This window comes from Onychomys torridus, chromosome 1, assembly GCF_903995425.1.
Source record: "Onychomys torridus chromosome 1, mOncTor1.1, whole genome shotgun sequence".
In the NCBI taxonomy this organism is placed as follows: Eukaryota; Metazoa; Chordata; class Mammalia; order Rodentia; family Cricetidae; genus Onychomys; species Onychomys torridus.
Window position 1 is genome coordinate 141714750 of NC_050443.1, and position 19778 is coordinate 141734527.

General features: G+C 39.4%; 1 protein-coding gene across 1 annotated transcript in view; it reads right to left on the minus strand.

Annotated features, from left to right (window-relative positions):
• Positions 1 to 19778, minus strand: part of Mamdc2 (MAM domain containing 2) — a 159126-nt gene that overhangs the window by 21987 nt on the left and 117361 nt on the right. The window contains exons 10-11 of the mRNA XM_036205401.1: positions 9582 to 9675; positions 6967 to 7119 (exon numbers count right to left, since the gene is read on the minus strand). Of these exons, the coding sequence (XP_036061294.1) occupies positions 6967 to 7119; positions 9582 to 9675 (247 nt within the window). The remainder of the gene's footprint in view (positions 1 to 6966; positions 7120 to 9581; positions 9676 to 19778) is intronic.

Here is a 19778-nt window from a genome sequence, read left to right on the forward strand (position 1 = left end):
GATTAATAATGTCACTCTTGCCCTGTATGTACAGAGTCCTGAGTTCAATCCTTAGCACTACAAAACACATACACATGTTTATATGTGTACATAAATATGTGGTTACAGTCAAGAAAATGGAAAGAGAGAATTTCACCAATGAACTTGAACCAACTAAAAAACAAGCAGGCGGTGAGAAGGGTTCCAGAGAAGCAGAGTAAGGACCTCTGAAGCTCTAAACATCACCATAAAAGCAACAAGAACACTGGAAAAAACAAACTGGTCAAAACCAACTTTATCAGTATTCTGGTGATTAACCAACAGCCCCTAACAGCTCAAGAATGCTTCTTCATGAGAAATGCTTGGCTCTTGCTAAGAACAGTGACATTTTTTTTTTTTTTTTTTTTTTTTACTCAGCCTCATCCCATCGACACCTTTCCTGTGACAGAACTATAAAGTAAGAGCTTCATGGATGAGGCACTTCCAAGGGCAGGATGGGCATAGCCACTGAGCCAGAACAGGTGGGTCACTTCCCAAACACTCCATTACTGGGAAATTGACATTATTTGACCCATTCGGCAGCTAAATTGAAGAGCTTCATTCACAGAGCTTGTCTTTATTTAACCTGAGATGATGTATTGATTCTGACAGACACACAGCAGCTTGACATATTTATAGTGTGGCTTTTCTGAGCTTTTCTTTTTATTTATTGGACATGTATTGACTGATCATCTAATGCAGCTGTCTATAAAACAGGTTTGCATCCCCCTCCCCCCACCCAATCTTTCTTTTTTCCTCTCTTGTTGGAGTTCTGCCAACTGTAAACTGACAGGCTTTAAGCAGAGAAAGTTAAAAGACAGGGCTGATGCAGAAGCACCTTGGTAGATGCCTCATCAAGGCTTTTGGTCTTCAATGAAGAGGCGTCTTCAGAAACTCTTAAGCCTCTACAGAATTTCTCTGCACCCATGTGAATGAGAAGTCAGTGCTAAATGGGTACATATGTAGGCCAGTGGGAGGGTGGGAGTGTATGAAAATGTACTTTTCCCTTTTACTCTCTAGTTGATGTCCATGAGAAATGATTCAACATGGTTTATTAGATGTTCCCACCATCTCAAGCAATCAATTGGACATAGTAGTGGCCAAGTCAAGGATGCATCATTGTTGCATGGATGGATAATTTCCTTGTTACATGACCTTGTTCTCCATTCCTGCTGTGAGGACTCATACCTTCAAGTGTACAACCTCCATATAAGGTCATATTGGAGGCTCCACTTTCATGGGTCTCCTGGTTAACAGTATCCTATGGCCAGTATTGTGACTTAGAGTTCCTGAAAGCTGTCCCACTGCTTAGAGGGCTGCATGTCTCATGCCTGCTCTTTCTTCATCCTGAAATGTGTTCATATTCCTTACCATTCCTGACCCACTCTGATTCATTCCTCAAGAGACTGCCAAGGAGAGCTGCTGCCTTGCATTGTCCCATTATCTCTAGAATTTGACCTTGATTGCTTTACTTATAGCTTGAGTCATTTGGATTTTTTTGTATGTAATGAATATTGACTGCTCAGAAGATATGGAATGAATCAAGTGGGGGACCCCAGATTGTGTGATATTAATGGTAACTCCCATTTCTAAGATATTTGATTTTTATATGCATGTAGCTTCTGATGCTGGTAGCTAGAACAATTAGTTGTTTGGGGGCTGGTGAGATGACTGAGAGAGTAAAGATGTTTTCCCCGAGCCTGATGACCTGAGTTCAGTCAGTCTCTGGAATCCACAGGGTGTATGGAGAACACATTCCAGAAGGTTGTCCTCTGACCTCCACACTCACACTGTGGCATGTGCATGCATGTTCTCTCTCTCTCTCTCTCTCTCTCTCTCTCCATCCCTCCCTCCCCCACCCTCTCTCATTAAATAAATGTGTAGAAAACACCAGTCAGTTGTTTTAGAAGAGTCTTTGTTTATGCTTTCATTTTTGAATGGGTTACACTTCTCTCTTTTTGATTTGAGAGCTCATATATCAGCCTTATTTGGCCCACACTATTAAAGACTGGGAGACAAGGAAGCTACTTTTCCATGGGTGCACTCCTGGAGTCACACTCAAAATACCAGACTATCGACACCAGAAGTAGTTCAGGAAACCTGTAGATTATTTCTGATGGCCACATGCATTATGAGTCATGTGTGATGTGTCAATGTCATGTAGGCATTGTGGAAAGAATATGGTTACTGGAACCAAATAAACCTGAAATCCAGTCCCTCCTCTACCAGTTACTACTATGTAGCTTTGAAAGGACACTTAACTTCTCCAAGCTTTTATTTCTCTGTCTGAAAAATAGGACCTTTCACTTGCTTTACAGATTGTAGGAAGTGTATAAATATTCTAGATATAGGGCCTGCCCAGGGTAAATGTTCAATAAATGATCCCTCACTTTACAGTGAAAGAGTTATTAAAGTAATTGACAGCCCTAACCAAATGCTATATATCTATAGGTACCTTGGGCATAGTATAGTAGAATTTGTTTTCTTACTTGCATTGTTATGCACACGAATAAAAAGATAGATTCCAAAATATTTTATTAGTTAAAAACTGAAAAGTATCTTGAGAATCATTTTGAATTTTATATTGAACCAGGTAAATAATTTATTTTTTAAAATCCACCTTCTCTACTCTGTGCACCAGAGACTTCCATTTAATATATCTAGTATTCACTCAGAATAAGTATGGAGTTCACTAAGAAACATTGCAGTCATTCTTTTGCTGTGAAGTTTCACCCTAGCCAGCTGAAACATTCTTTGAATTTTCGAAGAGACAAAGAAAACACAACTATACTATCTTCAAACAAAGCCATCCCAAGTTAATTAACATATGTTCCCGTACCCCAGTAATGTCAGTAAAGGACTAAAATTATGCACCATTTAATATATATTGCACATGTTTTTGATAAGTTTTCATAGAGTTTTGAATGGGTGAGGAAGAGGTAGAACATGTTCTATGAGTCAGACAAGCCTAGACTGTAGCATAAAGCCACGAGGAGCAGAAGCAGGCCTGGGCTGTCACTCATTTAACTTGAAAGAATTTTCTTTCTCCTCTGATATTTGGCCCATGACATGGATTCCTGGGAGGGAGTCTGCTATGGGTTAAGTTACATCTCTGCAAAACACACAGGATGAAGACCTAACCCCAGTCTATCAGAGTGTGGCTACATTTAGAGACCAAGCTTTTAAAGATGTAATTGAATTAAAAGAGGATTGGTGGGGTAGATCCTGATTCAATACAAGTATCCTAAGAAAAGAGACATCAGCAATGTGTTGGCATAGAGGGAATACCATATGTAGATGCAGCAAGAAGATGGCCATTTGCAAGCTAGAGAGGCCAAAGAAAAGCAACCATGAGGACGCCTTGATCTTGGACCACTCCTTGAAACTATGGAAATGAGTAAGTAGTTTTAGGTATTCTCATTTTCTAAATGTCAAGGCTGGAACTGAGAATTTAAGTAGCTTTCTTAATGCAATACTCAATGAATGCAATATGTTGGGTTATCCCAGCTCCAAAACCCACGGATCTCTTCCATCCCTGGCTTCCCTTTGCTCTTCCCAGGAGTGGATCTCTTTCCATCCCTGGCTTCCCTTTGCTCTTCCCAGGAGTGGATCTCTTCTAGCCCTGGCTTCCTTTTGCTCTTCCCAGGAGTGGCGCATTCACTGTTTACTACTTTGATTCTACTCTGTCTTCCATGTTCAAGGCACTCCATGATCTTCATTATCCAGAATACCTCCCCCAAAGTCATCTTATGCTTATCTTTGATAACATCTCTTCATACTTCTAACTGAAACCTTCTTTGTTTTTTTTTTGTTGTTGTTTGTTTGTTTTTTGTTTTGTTTTTTTTGTTTTTGTTTTTTTTTTGAGACAGGGTTTTTCTCTGTAGCTTTGGAGCCTGTCCTGGATCTCAGTCTGTAGAGCAGGCTGGCCTCGAACTCACAGAAATCCACCTGCCTCTGCCTCCCGAGTGCTGGGATTACAGGTGTACACCACTACCACCTGGCCTAACTGAAGCCTTCTTTATGTCTGCATAAAAGAAATAAAAACTATCAATCTTCGGGGGGGGGGAATCTTATAACAGCTAAATTGATTGGCTCTTCTCTACTATACCAGATATTAAAAATAGTATCTTCTCACAATCTTATTTTTTCTAGAGAGGTTTTGGTGTTTTTGTCTTGAGACAGGACTTGCTATATAGCCCAGTGTGGTCTGGATCTCATTATGTGACCCAGGCTGGCCTTAAATTTGTAATATTCTTGCCTCAGCCCCCTGAATGCTGGGATTATAGGTGTGTACCACCATGCTAGTTGTTGGAGGTCTTGCTAAATAATGGTTATTCTTATTTGTTTCAGTAAAGGCTTTCATTTATTCATCCACTCATTCACTCATTTGTTCACTTATCCCATAGAGATTTTTTGCATATCTATCTTGTGCAAGTCACAATATTAAGTATTGTGGGAATTCAATGGTGTTATAGCCCTCATGACATTGCTATTCAGAGTCAATAAGACTCAGTTTGGTTGGGCATGTGTCACAGGCCTTTAATTCCAGCACTTGTGAGGCAGACAGAGGAAGGTGGATCTCTGTAAATTTAAGGCCAGCCTGCCTTGTCTATTAGCAAGTTTCAGGCCAGCCAGGGCTCCACAGTAATACCCTTTCTCAATATGGGGGTGGTTATTTTGGAGATTTTCATCAGAGTTATCTCTGCAAAATTCAGTGTTGAAAGTCCATGAGGCTGCCTTGGCTGGAGCCAGTTTCTTACATGGTAGGATATCCTGTTGGAGACTGGAACCAATCCAGAAAGCCCATAACAGAGAAGTAAAAAGAGAAAAGGGTCCCCTGATTATATAGTTTATCCCTTGCATCAGAATGTGCCTCAACTGACATTTTCCTGTTTCAAAGTTCAGCAAAGGATTCCTTGTCCACTTAAATAAGACTGAGTTAGATTTCTGTTTTATACTGTCAGAGTGTTATCATATATGGCTTCTGGTTATCACTGTAAATTCCTGATGCACTTTCAGATGGAGCCTAATGGACCTCATAATTCTTTTAGAATCACTATTCAATACTGAAAGTGGACATCTGGTCTACCTTTGGCCAGTACTGAGTCTCTTCAGCAGCATCCTTCTCTGAGGAAGTAATCTTCCCGAGTCTACCAAAGCAGCATAGACAAAAGGTAGCAGTGGCATGGGGCAGGGCGGGGCACACGTCAGGTGAGAGTACATTAGTTTCTGAGGCCAGTAGACACTTTAGGAATGCAGATGGAATTGAGTGTTCTTCAAACAAAGCAGAAATGTTCAGAAAAACCTAGGTGGCTGGATTGAGGTGTGTACCTTAATATGGAGGCAACAAGTACAAAGGGCTGGTTATGGAGGGTTAGGCAGAAGGGACACAGCAAGGAATGGTGTGCTGCAGAAGTTCCAGTTGGCCAGCACTGACATTTGTCACAATGAGAGAACAGTCAACAACCAAGAGAGAATTTAAAACAGCACCAAATATTTTAAAGTTTTTTTCTTTTAATTCTTCCTCTCTCTACCCTGAATAGAGGATGACAAACAGGGAAGGCAGGGTAGGGGATGAAATAAAGATTAAAGACTAGATCTTCTCCTTTACCTTCTTGAGATAAGAGTTAAAGCCAAGCTGAAGAGATCAGAAGCATTTTGATTGAAAGAGAAATGGAAGGTTTTTTTGTTTTTGTTTTTGTTTTTTAAATTTGGACTAGACTTTTTAACATGTCTAAATTATGACCTTTTTTTTCTCGAGACAGGGTTTCTCTGTGTAGCTTTGCGCCTTTCCTGGAACTCACTCTGTAGCCCAGGTTGGCCTCGAACTCACAGAGATTTGCCCACCTCTGCCTCCTGAGTGCTGGGATTAAAGGCGTGCGCCACCACCGCCCGGTGTATGACTATTCTAATACCCGAGCAGAACTGGGAGTTAAGGGATTTACCAAGGAGTGGAGAGAAAAGTCTTCAGGATATAACTGAAGTGAATGATAGAAAGAAAAATAAAGCTATTTGTGATTGAGTTCTCTCAAGTTTGGTTAATTCAGAAGAAAGGTTACATACACCTTATGTTGATCCATGGTACTTGATCATAGATTTATCTTGAGGTTAGTCTTAAGGTAAGCACAGTATAACCCACCATAGCCCCCTGATTTTTCTTTAAAAACCCTGAAACAGTGTCAAGGATCTCTGCAAGTTTAGTTCAGTGATAGTTTTCCTTCTTTGAAGTTAAGGTTGTGCTTTAACTGATATCTTAAATGGAGACATATTTTACCACTGACTGTTTTTAACTTGCTGATATACTGTAGTAAAAGGATGATCAACCTTGAATTTGTCCTATTATAGTTTACACATTCTATGTTGGAAACGTACTCCTTAGCCAGGCATGGTGACATATATCTACATCCTGGAACTCTTCAGGATGCTGAGGCAGGAAGATCCTAAGTTCCAGAGCAGCGTGAACAAGACCTTGTCTGGGGTCGGGGGAGATAGATAAGGAACCATCCGATTATCTACACCTCCAGCTATCTGCTCCCCCTGCTTTATCCCAAGAACACAGTGAATCACAATTCACAGGTGAATTTTCTGTCTTTGTTTCAGCTATAGAAAGCACAGAGTTGAACTTACCTATATGCTCCCAATCTGCCTGAACATATATATACTAAGCCTCAGCTCCAGTTTTGATTAACTTCTTTCTCCCTACTTTTGTGCCTCTTTCAGTGTTCTAAACCTAGTTCTCAATTATCTTTGCAACAATATACATCAATCAGAATTATAAGCATTAAAGATGATTTTTCAATAAGCCTATTTAAAAAATTCTCATATGTGTAGAATGACATGTAATTCATTCTAGTCACAAGACATAAATCTGCCATTCAAAATGCAGCAAGTGACCACTCATATACTAAGTTATGTTCTTAGGAAACAGCACCATGTGGCATAACTCACCTACCCCAGTAGTGTGATCTCCCTTGGGTCCTGTGTAAGAGGTGGGTGTTTCTCCTCTCCCTCTGTGCCAGCTGCTCCGGTTTCTTTTTTCCTGTGTAAACGCACATTCATCTTGATCGAAAGTGCACTCTCCAGGTGGAGGTGGAAGTCTCTCTGCAAGGAAACAGCAGGTGTTGTAACTGCTGAGACAGTCGATGAATATGTATTTTCTCATGGATCCTAGCAGCCCACTTTGCATGTCTGAGAGGTGTCTGGCCATATGTCAAGCCTATGGAGAGGCAGACCCCCACCGGTGGCCTACCAAGCCTTACCTCCAGCTAATCTGTACTCCATCATGGATCCTATCATGGTACAGAATCAGAAATTTAGATCTGAAATACTGGAGTACTTTGAACAAGACACACCCTCAGCTTTGGAATTTGTGTGAGTGGAATTACAAAGCTCTGAAAACTGGAGATGCACTGCCTCCCTACATCCATATTCTTAGTAAAATTTTCAATGATAGTCCTTTGTTTTATCTTCCTCTTTTGTTTTATTTTAGTATACAGTGCTAATCAATGAGGCCCATTCCCTGTTCTATGCCTTGAATGTGGATATTCTTATTGCTATTGTCCTTCCAAGGACTCAGAAACCAGGGGTCTGAAAGCAAGGCGTCTTCCTTTAAATTGATTTTATAGCAGGAGGAATAAACCCAGAGCCTGTGTAAGGCCTATGTAAGCTGTGGAAGTGTCTGCTGCTGAGCTAGGCCACCAGCCCACATATAGTTTTCAACTATTTTCCAGTATCAGACTGTTATTACACTTTGGTTATTTGTTAAAGAGGAGAATATTGAGCATCTTTGAGGTATGCACTGTTTACTCATTGCCCGCTATGCCTACCATGACTTTAGTTTCTCACTATCATCAATGCTTAGTCTGAAGTAAGATAAAAATAAAGGGGAAATTATGAAGAATGCCTTGGGGAGCTCATTCTGGAGTCTGGCTGAAGTCTCAAGCTAGCCAAGAGTGGAAGATTTGACACAATTCTAGAACTATTTTAAATAATAATGCTAAAATAGCAGGGAGCCTTGCTTAAGGCTTGCATGTGACTTAAATTTAACTTTACTCCATTTCCAGATGCAAATATGTTATGTTCTGAGAATCTCATGAGATTATGAATTTAGTTTGCAGACTAAGTATGTCTCAACCCCCTCGCAACTAATATAATAAGGATTCCCTCAACCCTGTGACTTATGGTTTTGTTTTTCTAACAGCCTTTATGTTTATCAGTACACATCAGAAACCACCTTATTATCTCTTTCTCCAAAAAAGAAAAAGTCCTTAGAAATCCTTTGAACAATGTAACTCTAGAAACCACTGAAATTATCTATGTGACTACCAACAGTCTCTCTTGAGAAGCCCCACAGTCATGGCTTGGCTGTCTACTGTCCCTTTCCAAAGCATCTTGTTGTATTGACACTAGAACTTAAAACTGTGTTAAAACCTTTTCTTATTAAGTTCCAACTTTGCTTCTGATTCATTTGGAAAATTCTTTTCTGAGTACAGAGGCCTGAGCTGAGGTCCTTGGAAGAACCACTGCATCCTCATGCCAAGGCTCAGGGATCACTGTGGAATTATGGGTACAAAGGGTGGAAGAGCCAGCAGCTGTAGATGACTGCAACAAGACATCTTCTGGACATAGCAGGACAGGTGCACATACGAACCCACAACAGATGTGACAGCACACACAAAACCTGTGCAAGTGCAAGCCAGACTAAATCCTGGCATGCAGAAGGGTGGTGGACACACAATCCTACCTCTCACCATTGATGGCTGCTGGACAGGGAAGGGCCAGATTTATCTAAGAGGGTAACCCTTCACAAGTTGACCATGTTTCAGTGGAAGCACACTTCCAAGAATATTTTGGACAGTACAAATTGGTCTTGAAGGGTTTTTTTTTTTAAAGCCCCATAAAATTAGGAGAAAATGGGAAAAGGAGTAGTTCTGGGAAGTGTTGGGGAGGTAAGTATGATCAAAACAATATTGTACAAAACTTTCAAGGAACTCAAAAATAAAACAACAAATAATAATTAGGCTGCTCTAAGCAGCAGCATAAGGCTATGTATGTCCCTTGTTGCTGCGGTAGGCTTTATTGTTTATTGTCACTTAATTGACTTAGAACATGTCAACTTTATTAAAAATTTAATGCTATATGTCTCACAAGTATTTGTGAAATAGCAATGCCACCAATATTACTTGAAAATGTGCATTCTCCAAAATTGCAAGGATAATAATAATATTAGTTAAGATAGAGGGCACTTGTTTTTAAAGTACTATTTAGAGGCAGTTCATAAGCTAGGGAATGTATATGATTTGTCCCCAACATTCAGGGAGGTATTACTAACTTTCCTTACAATGAGAAAAAGGAGCCAAGCCATACAAACAAAGCCACACAAAACACTGGAATCCTTATTTCCAACTTGTAGAGTCTACTACAAAGCTCTGTGAGAGTGCGTGTATTAAGAAAAGCAAGGGATAGAATAGCATGGATCAAATGCATGAGGTTCCTAGATGAATTAAAAATGTCCATCACAGAGCAGAGAGACACACACCTGAAATGACTAACAGTTCTCTTACCTGGAGACCGGCAGTTTCCCAATTGCATGGTAATGTCATCTAAGGCTACAAGTCCACAGTCCCAAAAGCTCTTGCATAGGCTCATAAAAACCACCTGTAATTCATAAAAACAAAGCTATGAATTCTGTTAGCAGAGAACAGAAACCCTTCAACCTGAGATTTACTCAATACAACAGACCTGCACAAGCAATTTGAAACACCCTCTCATTGTCTGTATGAGTAACAGGACACAGTGGCAGGCTTCTTGCTATCTGCTTCTTCTATCTTAAATTAACCCATTTCTGTTAGTCTATATTTTGCCACATGGCTTGTGGCTTACCAGTGTCTTTACATGTTGCTTCTCATGGCGGCGGCTGGCGGTGTCTCTCTCCAACCTTCTACTTCCCAGAATTCTCTTCTCTCTTGTCCCGCCTATACCTCCTGCCTGGCCACTGGCCAATCAAAACTTTATTTACACAGAGCGATATCCACAGCACTTCCCCTTTTCTTTTTTTTTTTTTAAAGAAGGTTTTAACTTTTACATAGTACAATTACATATAACAAAACAATTGTCAAGCAAGAATTACAGTTACAATATTAAAGAAGATATCCTATCTATCTTATATTTGTGAGTCTAAGGTTTTATATCTAACTTATCTTTTATCATAACTGAGGAAACTATCTAGTCTTCAACCACATCAAAGACCTCAGAAGGATATAATATTACCTGAGAACCGGGAGAAGGATGAAAGCAACTTTCGGGAGTCTTGTAGGGTAGACAGAGACAGCTGGCAGCCTGAACAGTCACCTAATGTTCCTTTATAAAGTTGGGGCATTTGTCTTCAGCCCACAGGGCTAGAGTCTCTCAGTCACTTCTCTCAGTGTCCTGTAGAATATCTGGCAGTTTCCTCTGAAAGCAGGAACCTGAAGGACCATTTTGTCAAGCAAAGTTCAGTGGTCATCTTTTTATGGGTCCTGCATGTCCAGTTGATCAAGTAGTCCAGGCAAGAACAGTTTCTTGCCCAAATGGCTATTTTGACCAAGGTAAAGATAAACTCCATATGAAGTGTCTTCAATGCCCATCCTCCTCTCTGAAGTAAATTGGTGCTGCCAGGAACAGACATGTCTCACTGTCCAGAAAGTCTAAATTTTAAAAGTATTTTAAATGCCATATTCTGTAGGTCTTTGAAGTATTTGAAGATTACCTATCTATCTGAAATATGTCTATGTATATCTAGAAGACTTAACTAACATGGCTACGAGTATGATTATCATAGATGACTAATTATTAATCTATTTTTAATTATCCATTTCAATTTAAAATGAGCTATACAAACATAATACCTTAAACACGATTAGAAATATACACAAAGTATAACAAAATTAACTTTAAGTTTGTATCAATATACTAAAATCTATACCAATGTAAAACATTTTAAATGAGTTGTTGCTCTTTTAGAAGTAAGTTCATTAATCTACCCTTTCATCCTATCATATCTATATCATACCCCCTAGAGATTGCATTTATAATCAACCTGTTTTAAATAAAATAGTGGTTTTTCTCTGTCCCACACCAGAGGGCTCTTCTGATTTGGGACACAAGAAGCTCTTAACCTCTTATTTTAACAATGTGCTTGGGTTTAGAGAAGGAGTGAGCCAATTCCATCTCCAAAGCCAGCTGGGAATTTGGGCGTAGTTTTTCTTACTACTTCCTGCTGGAGGGGGGCGCTGTATCTTATGGGGACACAAAGAAAATTTTAGGATTATGGAGTAGTCCATTAGGGTGAACCTCTGAGCCAGTTGCCTTGAAACCATTCTGGATGTGGGATCATCTGGGCCATGGTGTCATTGGAGACCTTTCAGGTGGTTTTGGCTGATCAAACCTGATGTATCTTAATCTGGAACAAATCCATAGCCTCTGGCTTTCTGTGGAAACAAAAGTAGAGACTCCTTTTCAAAGTAACGTATCCTTATATCCACATTTTGAAGTCAAGGTACCTTTAAAATTTACATACTTGTTTAACTCAACAGCTTTTACGATCAAATCTTTTTTTACAGTTAAAAACCCCAAAGACAACATAAACCAGATTCTCTTTGTAATATCCATCTTTGTAAGACTGAAACACCACTGTGGCTGCTGGCTCCACCCACCTCAGCTTCTCAACATGGCGGTGGTTCAGTTTACCACCAGCTCTGTGTTTGGAGCCATGTGTACCATCAACTATCAGAAGCAGTTCTATTAAAGCAGCGCATAGCCCAGAAATCTTTTTTTTTTTTTTTTTTTTTTAACTAGCAAAGGCTAAATCCACCATGCAGCAGAGTAAAGTGCCGCTTGTAGATTCCTCATTCCCGCCACACTGCAGGTCAGACGCACACTCCAGGAACCCGCCATAGTAGCTCAAACCAGCAGGCTGCCGCTAACTTGAGAGAGACAATTAGGAAGCTATTTTTAGCTCCGTTTTAGAATCTTTTTTCTCAGGTTTTAGGTGGAAACTCTTGCCCCACGTTGGGCGCCATTTGTAGTTGGAGTTTTCCTGCCTGTCCCAGTCAGGACAAATCTCTCTTACCCGCCAGTCCCACAGTCGCTCAGACCCAACCAAGAAAGCACACAGAAACTTACATTGTTTACAAACTGTATGGCCGTGGCAGGCTTCTTGCTATCTGCTTCTTCTATCTTAAATTAACCCATTTCTGTTAGTCTATATTTTGCCACATGGCTTGTGGCTTACCAGTGTCTTTACATGTTGCTTCTCATGGCGGCGGCTGGAAGAATGGTTACCATTGATCTACATCCCTGGAATTGGTTTTTTTTTTTTTTTTTTAAAGCAGAGCTGACTTCCTAATAATATACTATGTATGTGAATATAAAAACTAGAGGCAGTCTTTAAAGATTGGCAGCTGCAGGTTGCGTGGTAGTAGTGCATGCCTTTAATCCCAGAACTCAGAAGGCAGAGATAGGCGGATCTCTGTGAGTTCGAGGCCCAGCCTGGAACAAAGTGAGTTCCAGGATAGGCTCCAAAGCTATGCAGAGAAACCCTGTCTCAGAACAACAAAAACAACACAAAACAACACAAACAGAAAAGGATTGGCAGCTGTTATGAGGAAAGCAAGCAATCAGCTAGGTGGTAGAGAAAAGCCTGTTAGGTTTTAAGTGTCCTCTCTTGATAACCCCCAAATGGTGGTTGTTTTCCAAGCATCTTTCAAACGTTTCCAGTACAAACATTATTGTTTTGGAAAGAACTATCTAGTAGGGTGCTTTATTTACACTATGAACAAAGTCCTGTTGACCACCCACCCATTCAGAGACTTCTGCTCCGTTTCCAAGACAAAGATGAATAAAAGCCCTAATATGGTTATTTTACCAGTCTTGGTAGTATTATTGTTGTGTGTAAAGGAAAAGTAATCCAATCCATGATGTTATTAAATTCAGTGTGTGTGTGTGTGTGTGTGTGTGTGTGTGTGTGTGTGTGTGTGTGTGTGTGAGAGAGAGAGAGAGAGAGAGAGAGAGACAGACAGACAGACAGACAGAGTGAAGATTTTGATTTCTTACTATTGGGCCAGTTTAAAAAGTTATGTTCCAGATATACACTGACCAAACAGTGCTTCCTGAAATATTTATGTTGTTTTCACTGTAGTTGATCGGCTGCCTAATGTTTAATTAGTGTGGGCTAGTGTGGTCCATAGCCTGTCTCCCAACTGTGAATCTCCATTCAAGTGAAGAAGGCAAAGAATGACATAACAGAAGCTAACGTTCTATTAATGATTAACTGGAAAACTTGACTTTCTAGGTTCTGCTATGCCAAATATTGTGGTTTAGGTTTATTTATGTGTGTTATTAGCGGAGTCCTTTTGCTCATGATGATCAGATTTATTAGAATACAGAATTTATTTTAAGAGAAAAATCCTAGCTTATGTGATATTTTGTCACTATGCAAACTATAAAATGTCCTAAGCCAATCTCCCCAGGGGAAGCTCTAATTGCTTGATGTGTGAATGTTTCCTGGCTCTGTGTTCATATCCTTTTATAAATGGGATAGCTAAGAGATACAAATGTTTATCTCTATGGATTCACACAGAACAAAACAAAACAGAGTGGCATTTGTGGTTCTTTTTTAAAGCTTTTAATCTTTCTTCTGGAGAGATTGTAGAGGTTATCTAAACAGTATATAATATATTTTACTTTCTAAGTTCATGCCTGGGAACTTATTCTGCATTTGGGAAGCAAAGATCTCTGTCATCACTCCCAACCAGTGTCACATTATATTAGCATTTTATTGTTATTTTAGAAGGAATGCAACGATATGTCTCATAATTTATCAAATTAATTGTGCTACACAGAGAAAAAATGACTTTCTTTTCTTTGTCAACTTTAAAGTCTGTTTTTCACAAGTGCACTGGAAGAGGACTTCTGCACGATCAATATGAAGAAGTAAAATGATCCACCCTCTAAATCTGTCCCTGTGGAAAGCTCAGACACTTTGCATAGCAATGCATTCTAAAGATGAGAAATATTAGCATGCTTTTCTATGTTTACCATAGCACTATTTTATAATGACCATTAAGCCAAAAGAAGCATACAGGCAGGCAACAGATGAAATAGCCTAAAATTTCAAAAGGAAAGAAATAAGCTAGAATACAGCAGTCTGAAAAAATAGGTGATCATTAAATCTGAGTGTTGTGAAAATTATTTAGCACCACAAATATAGATTTACAATGCTAAGTTAAAAAGCTGACTAAAAGTGAAAACAATCTCCAACTAAAATAATAGAAGAGGCCTAACAAATGTACTAGCTATATAATTATTACTTTAGGCTCATAAAATTATGGTTATTTTACAATTTACAGTTAAAAAAGAATCAGGATATCTATAAGAAAAATGTGGAATAATGTTTGCAATGTAGCTCAGTGACAGAGAGCTTGCCTAGCATGTGCAGGACCCTGGGTTCAATTCCCAGCAAAAGATAGAAACAAAAGTAGAATAATGAGTAAATATTTACTCTAGACTAGTGTTATTTATTATGACAGCCTATAGGCACAAAGTCTATTCAAATTGAAGCTATTCAGTCTCATTAGCCACATGCCAATGTACTGAATACTGTAGCGAAATGCAGCCAAGTACCTCATTGAATTGAACCAACAGATATACAACATTTCTTAATTGCAAAAAGTAACATTGAATGGACTTTTTGGTTCGTTTTGCCATGCCAGTTATGCTGAACAAGATGCTAATGGTGTTTGGAACAACACCAGCCTGTCTCTCCTTCAGACTTTTCACATGTAGAATACTGACTAGACCACATGTCATTCTGTATGATCACAGATCTCCCAAATCCATCATCTACTAACTAGATTAAAGCTAAGTCCTCAAACCTCAGTTGTTTGGCAGTTCTCTGTCAGCATTACAGAAAATAAGGGCAGTATAACAAGATAATCTTGTTCAGTCTAGCAGCTAGCATTCTCTACCTAAGCACTGACAACATGAAGCACTATGGTTCTTGTAGGCTACTTGATATGGAGAAATTATTTTCAGGTAGTTAGTGACTGAAGGGGTGGCTGACTTGTCCAGGACAAAAGAAAAGTTAATCTACTGCTTGCTCTTTAGAACTCTCTGTGGATACCAGTGCACCCATGTTTCTTATGGTGCTATTTGTAATAACCAAATTTATAGACTCAGCCTAGGTGTCCAACTCATGAAAAATAAAGAATACACACACACACACACACACACACACACACACACACACACACACACACCAGAGTTCTATTTAGCTATAAAGAAGAATGTAATTGTGACATTTGCTGGAGAATGCATGGAACTAGAGACCATCATTCTAAGTGAAATAGGTCAGACTTAGAAAGATAAATATCACACATTCCTCTTATTTACAAAAATACATCTGTGAGCCATGAAAATAAAAGGGGGGACTACTTGCAAAGAGGAAAGGGGACCAATAGGAAGGAGAAGATAGGATGACGGGGGCTTATGGTCAAAGTACAGTTTATGCACGAAACAATTGCAACAACCCCATTCAGGAGATAAAGACAAGTAGATCTCTGTGAGTCTGAGGCCAGTATGATCTCCAAAGTGAGTTCCAGGACAGCGAGGGCTGTTATACAGAGAAACCCTGTCTCGAACAAACAAACAAAATACAATAATCCATAACTTCGTGCAATGAATATCCACTAAAAACCCTTTCCATGTGGGTTGAGATGAGACTGTGTCAAAGGTCAGCCATAATCTAAGTTCATGAGAGGATTAACCTATTTATAGATTTAAAATAGCAATGTTTATATCAATTTCAGTAATATTTCAAAGATCAGAAACCATCTCTAAAAAGTGGGAAATACACCTTAGCCCAAGTGTATATTAAAATGTAGTGAAGAAAGGGAAAGATGAAGAACGGTGTTTCCTAGACATGAAGTTAGATAACATTTCTTAGACAGGTGTTCTAGGCTGTACAGTATAGCTCAGAAGTTAGGTCTATTTATATTCATTAACAGTATGTTTCAGTGCCTGAATATTTCAGCTTTTAGGTGCCACTAATGCTTAAAAATATTTGTTTTGGTGGAGAATATTCATCATTGAGGAAACATCTCTAGACTAGCTTTGTAAACAAATACACAGCAAATGGAGAACTACACAAATATTCATGCACACAATATAGTTAAATAGCAACAGATATTACTATTTATCTTAGTCTTCATTGTGCCAAGAAAAAAATACCACATATGTTCTTTTATTCACAGCAGGGTGTATATTGCTTAGCACTATTGATATTTTAAAGCCAGATGACATTTTGTTGTGGGTGTTCTGGGTCCCGTAACGTGGCTCATGGCATTCTTGGCCTCTCAAACTCATGGATAGGTTATCTGTGCCCTGGCAGCAGCCAATCTGCTTTTCACTGTTTCTCTTCTACCTCATTTCCTAAAGAATAGGCCAATGAAATCAATCTTCCTCAAAGAGAAGAATAAAGGAAAAGAACCCAAAACATTACCAGTCATGCAGCCTTCTAAGCAGTAATCTATATTTACACGAATGTTCAGTGACCTGTGGACATCAGCAACACCACATCCAGAGAGTTGGTTAACATAAGAGTTTGCGACCATTTTGGCACTCAGCTGGCCATGCTGGAACTAGATTATTCAGAAGCCCTCTATAAGCTTTTGTGCCTATGACCCCAGCAAGATGATATCCTCATGGCCAGTGAAGCTTTTATCCTATCACACCATCTCTCAAGCTGGTTTTATTAAATGGCAGTGGAATCACACCCTTAGTTATATACCTACTAGATGCTACCATTACCCCCAAATCAAGACAACAAGAATTCATCCAGACACTGGTGCCAAGTATTCCTTGAGGGGCAAGGCCTCCTGGTTGAGAATAACTAGAAAAAATAGAATAAGCTTTTATATAGATTATAAAAGCCATTAACTTGAGTCATATAATATGCAGTCTTTGTACTAGGAATTTGCAACTCTGCTACCTTATTTTTTGATTCCTATTCATTTCAAGCTATTTATTTCCTTTGCACATTCCCAATCCCTGGAAACAAAAGATTAAGGAACAGGGCAAGGCAAGTGAGGAATACTCAAACCAATAATCATGCCCTAGATTTTCAGGTCTGTTTATTTTTAATTCAATTTTTGTTGCATGTATATGTATATATGGTATGCATGCATGCATGTTTACATATGTATGTGCATGTGGGCTAGAAGTTATGTCTTCCTCAGTTGCTCTCCACTTTAATTACTTAGGCTCAATCTGGAACTTGGTGATTCTTGTTACTCTAGCTAGGCAGTTTGTCCCGGGGATTCCCCTGTCTCTGCCTCTACAGTGCTGGGATTATAGGTGGCCACCACGCCTTCCAGAAGGCAAGCTCTTTATCCACTGAGTCCTTTCTCCAGCCTCAACTTTTAGGGCTTTGCTGTCCCAAGTACTTGTACCCCAAAACTGTAACAGTCAGAGGACAACAAAATTGTCTCCATGTTCCCATCTTTTCCTCACATTGAAAAAATAATGTTCTACTCTCCAGAAACAAGATACTAATAGAAGAATTGAGGAGGGAACTGTGCAAGCAAGATGTGGCTGATTTTAGAGTGGAGGATGAGGAGAGGGTCTGTGTGAAAACCTACTCATGGCTGTGTTAGTCAAAGGGGCCAGACTGCCCCTAAGATAGTGAAAGTCTTGGTAAGATCTTGGTTAGAGTAGTGGGGGTGCGGTGGGGAGTCTTCAGAAATAGTTTTATCAGGAATTCATTTAGCCAAGCCACATCAGGTTGTTTGAGAACAATTTACCAGTTTTTACTTTAAAGGTGTCAAAGTACAAACACTAGCCAACACAATGAATAGGATTTGCAAGGCAAAGGAGATCAGGCTTTGTAAAGAGTTATGGAATATAATAAAATATGACCTTTGTTGAACCATTAACAAAGATTGTCTGTAAAGAGATAACCTGGGCCAAACCACATGGTTTCTTGGTGACTTCTAAAGACCTTTCCATGGCCTGTTTAATAGACTGCAGGCTAAGTTGTTGAGTGGTGGAGTAAAACAACATGGACTTTATCAGAGATTTAAAGCCCCAGTCAGCCGCATAACTAGAATGTGAAGGACAGCTTCCATAAATGATCTTCAGATCAAAGCACTTCAATCTTCTGCTAGCATAGCCATAAGTAAGCCATGTCAATCAAGGGACCCCAGTTATTCCTCCTTATCAATAATGAGTCTCAACCTCAGATCCTCAGGTTGAATTGAACATTTCTTCTTGTGATACTAAAATCCTTTGAAATCATTTCAGAGATATATTTGGGTGTGGTGACTACAGAGTTGGTAGAATTATTCACAAAGTTACTCTGATATACTTAGATTCTAGAACTCTTCATTAAGATTCTGTGGACACAAGAATTAGCATGGAATGCCTAACGTTATTGCACTCATTTAAATAATTGACAGTAGGTTAGTGTGTTTGATTCAGAAAACTACAAAAACGCAAAGAAAACAACACAGATTTCACAATGAAGGCACTTGGCAGAAATAAAAGAATTTTCACTGATTTCTAAGGACAAGCTGAGAGGAGCAATACCTGGAAAAGAGTGTGAGATTTAAGCATTCTTAGAACCTGGCTATATTTAGGAAATTGTTGCTAAATTGTAACAGCATGCCTCTTGCAGATGCTGTATTCTGTTTGCATGTCCCACAAACCACAAAAGGACCATGTGTTCTCAAACAAGTCTTTCGCTGACCAATGCTTTCTTCTTAAAAGACCCATCGGGTTTTCTTTTCTCTTTCTTTTTTTCTTTTTGTAAAGACACATGTGATTTAATTCAACAAGAAACAAAGATTGATCAGCTTCTGGATTTTTTCCAGTGCAAAATTCTTCTTTATTCATACAGGCCTTCAGTTTGAGAGAGAGAGGGCATGCTGGGATAGAATACAGGCTATAGCCAATTTTTTTCATTGCTCTCTGGGTGGTAAACATTCAAACCTCACAAATCATTGATTTCAAAACTCTGCATCATTTTTGGATCTTCCTACCACTGGAAAATGGGGAATGGGCAGAAGAGACCTTAGAATCTGTCAGTTTTAGAGCAAGACAAGGGCAGTCTCTGATACAAATTTACACTACAGCCAGCTGCACATCCAAGCATGAAACACCAGACCCTTGCCACGTCTGTGATGGGGAAAACTATACCACCCTGCTCATTCTTTCCTTCCTTCCTTGAGGTACTTAACAATACTGCTCCTCACTTAGCCCTAAACAGCATGTCTCCATCAAATCTCTCCTCCCAGGGCTCAAGGACTCCCCTTCCTCCCCCCACACCATCCCACAGAAAGGGAGGCAGAAAGAATGTAAGAGCCAGGGGGGATGAAGAATACCAAGAACACAAGGCCTGCTAAATCAATACAAGCTCATAGAGACTGAGGCAGCATGCACAGGGCCTGCAAGGTCTGCACAAGTCCTTTGCAAATGTATTATGGTGTCCAGTTTAGTGTTTTTATGGGACTCCTGAGTGTGAACAGGTGGGTCTCTGATTCTTGTGTCTTCTCTTGGGCTCTTTTCCTTCTGTTTGTTTATTTTGTTTAATTCCAATGTGTTATTTTGTTTTATCATATTATATTAATTATATTACATTATATTAATTATTATCCCCTAGCAACCTGTTTGTTTTTAATGAGAGACAGAAAGGGAGTAGATCTGGATGGGAAGAGAGCTGAGGAAGA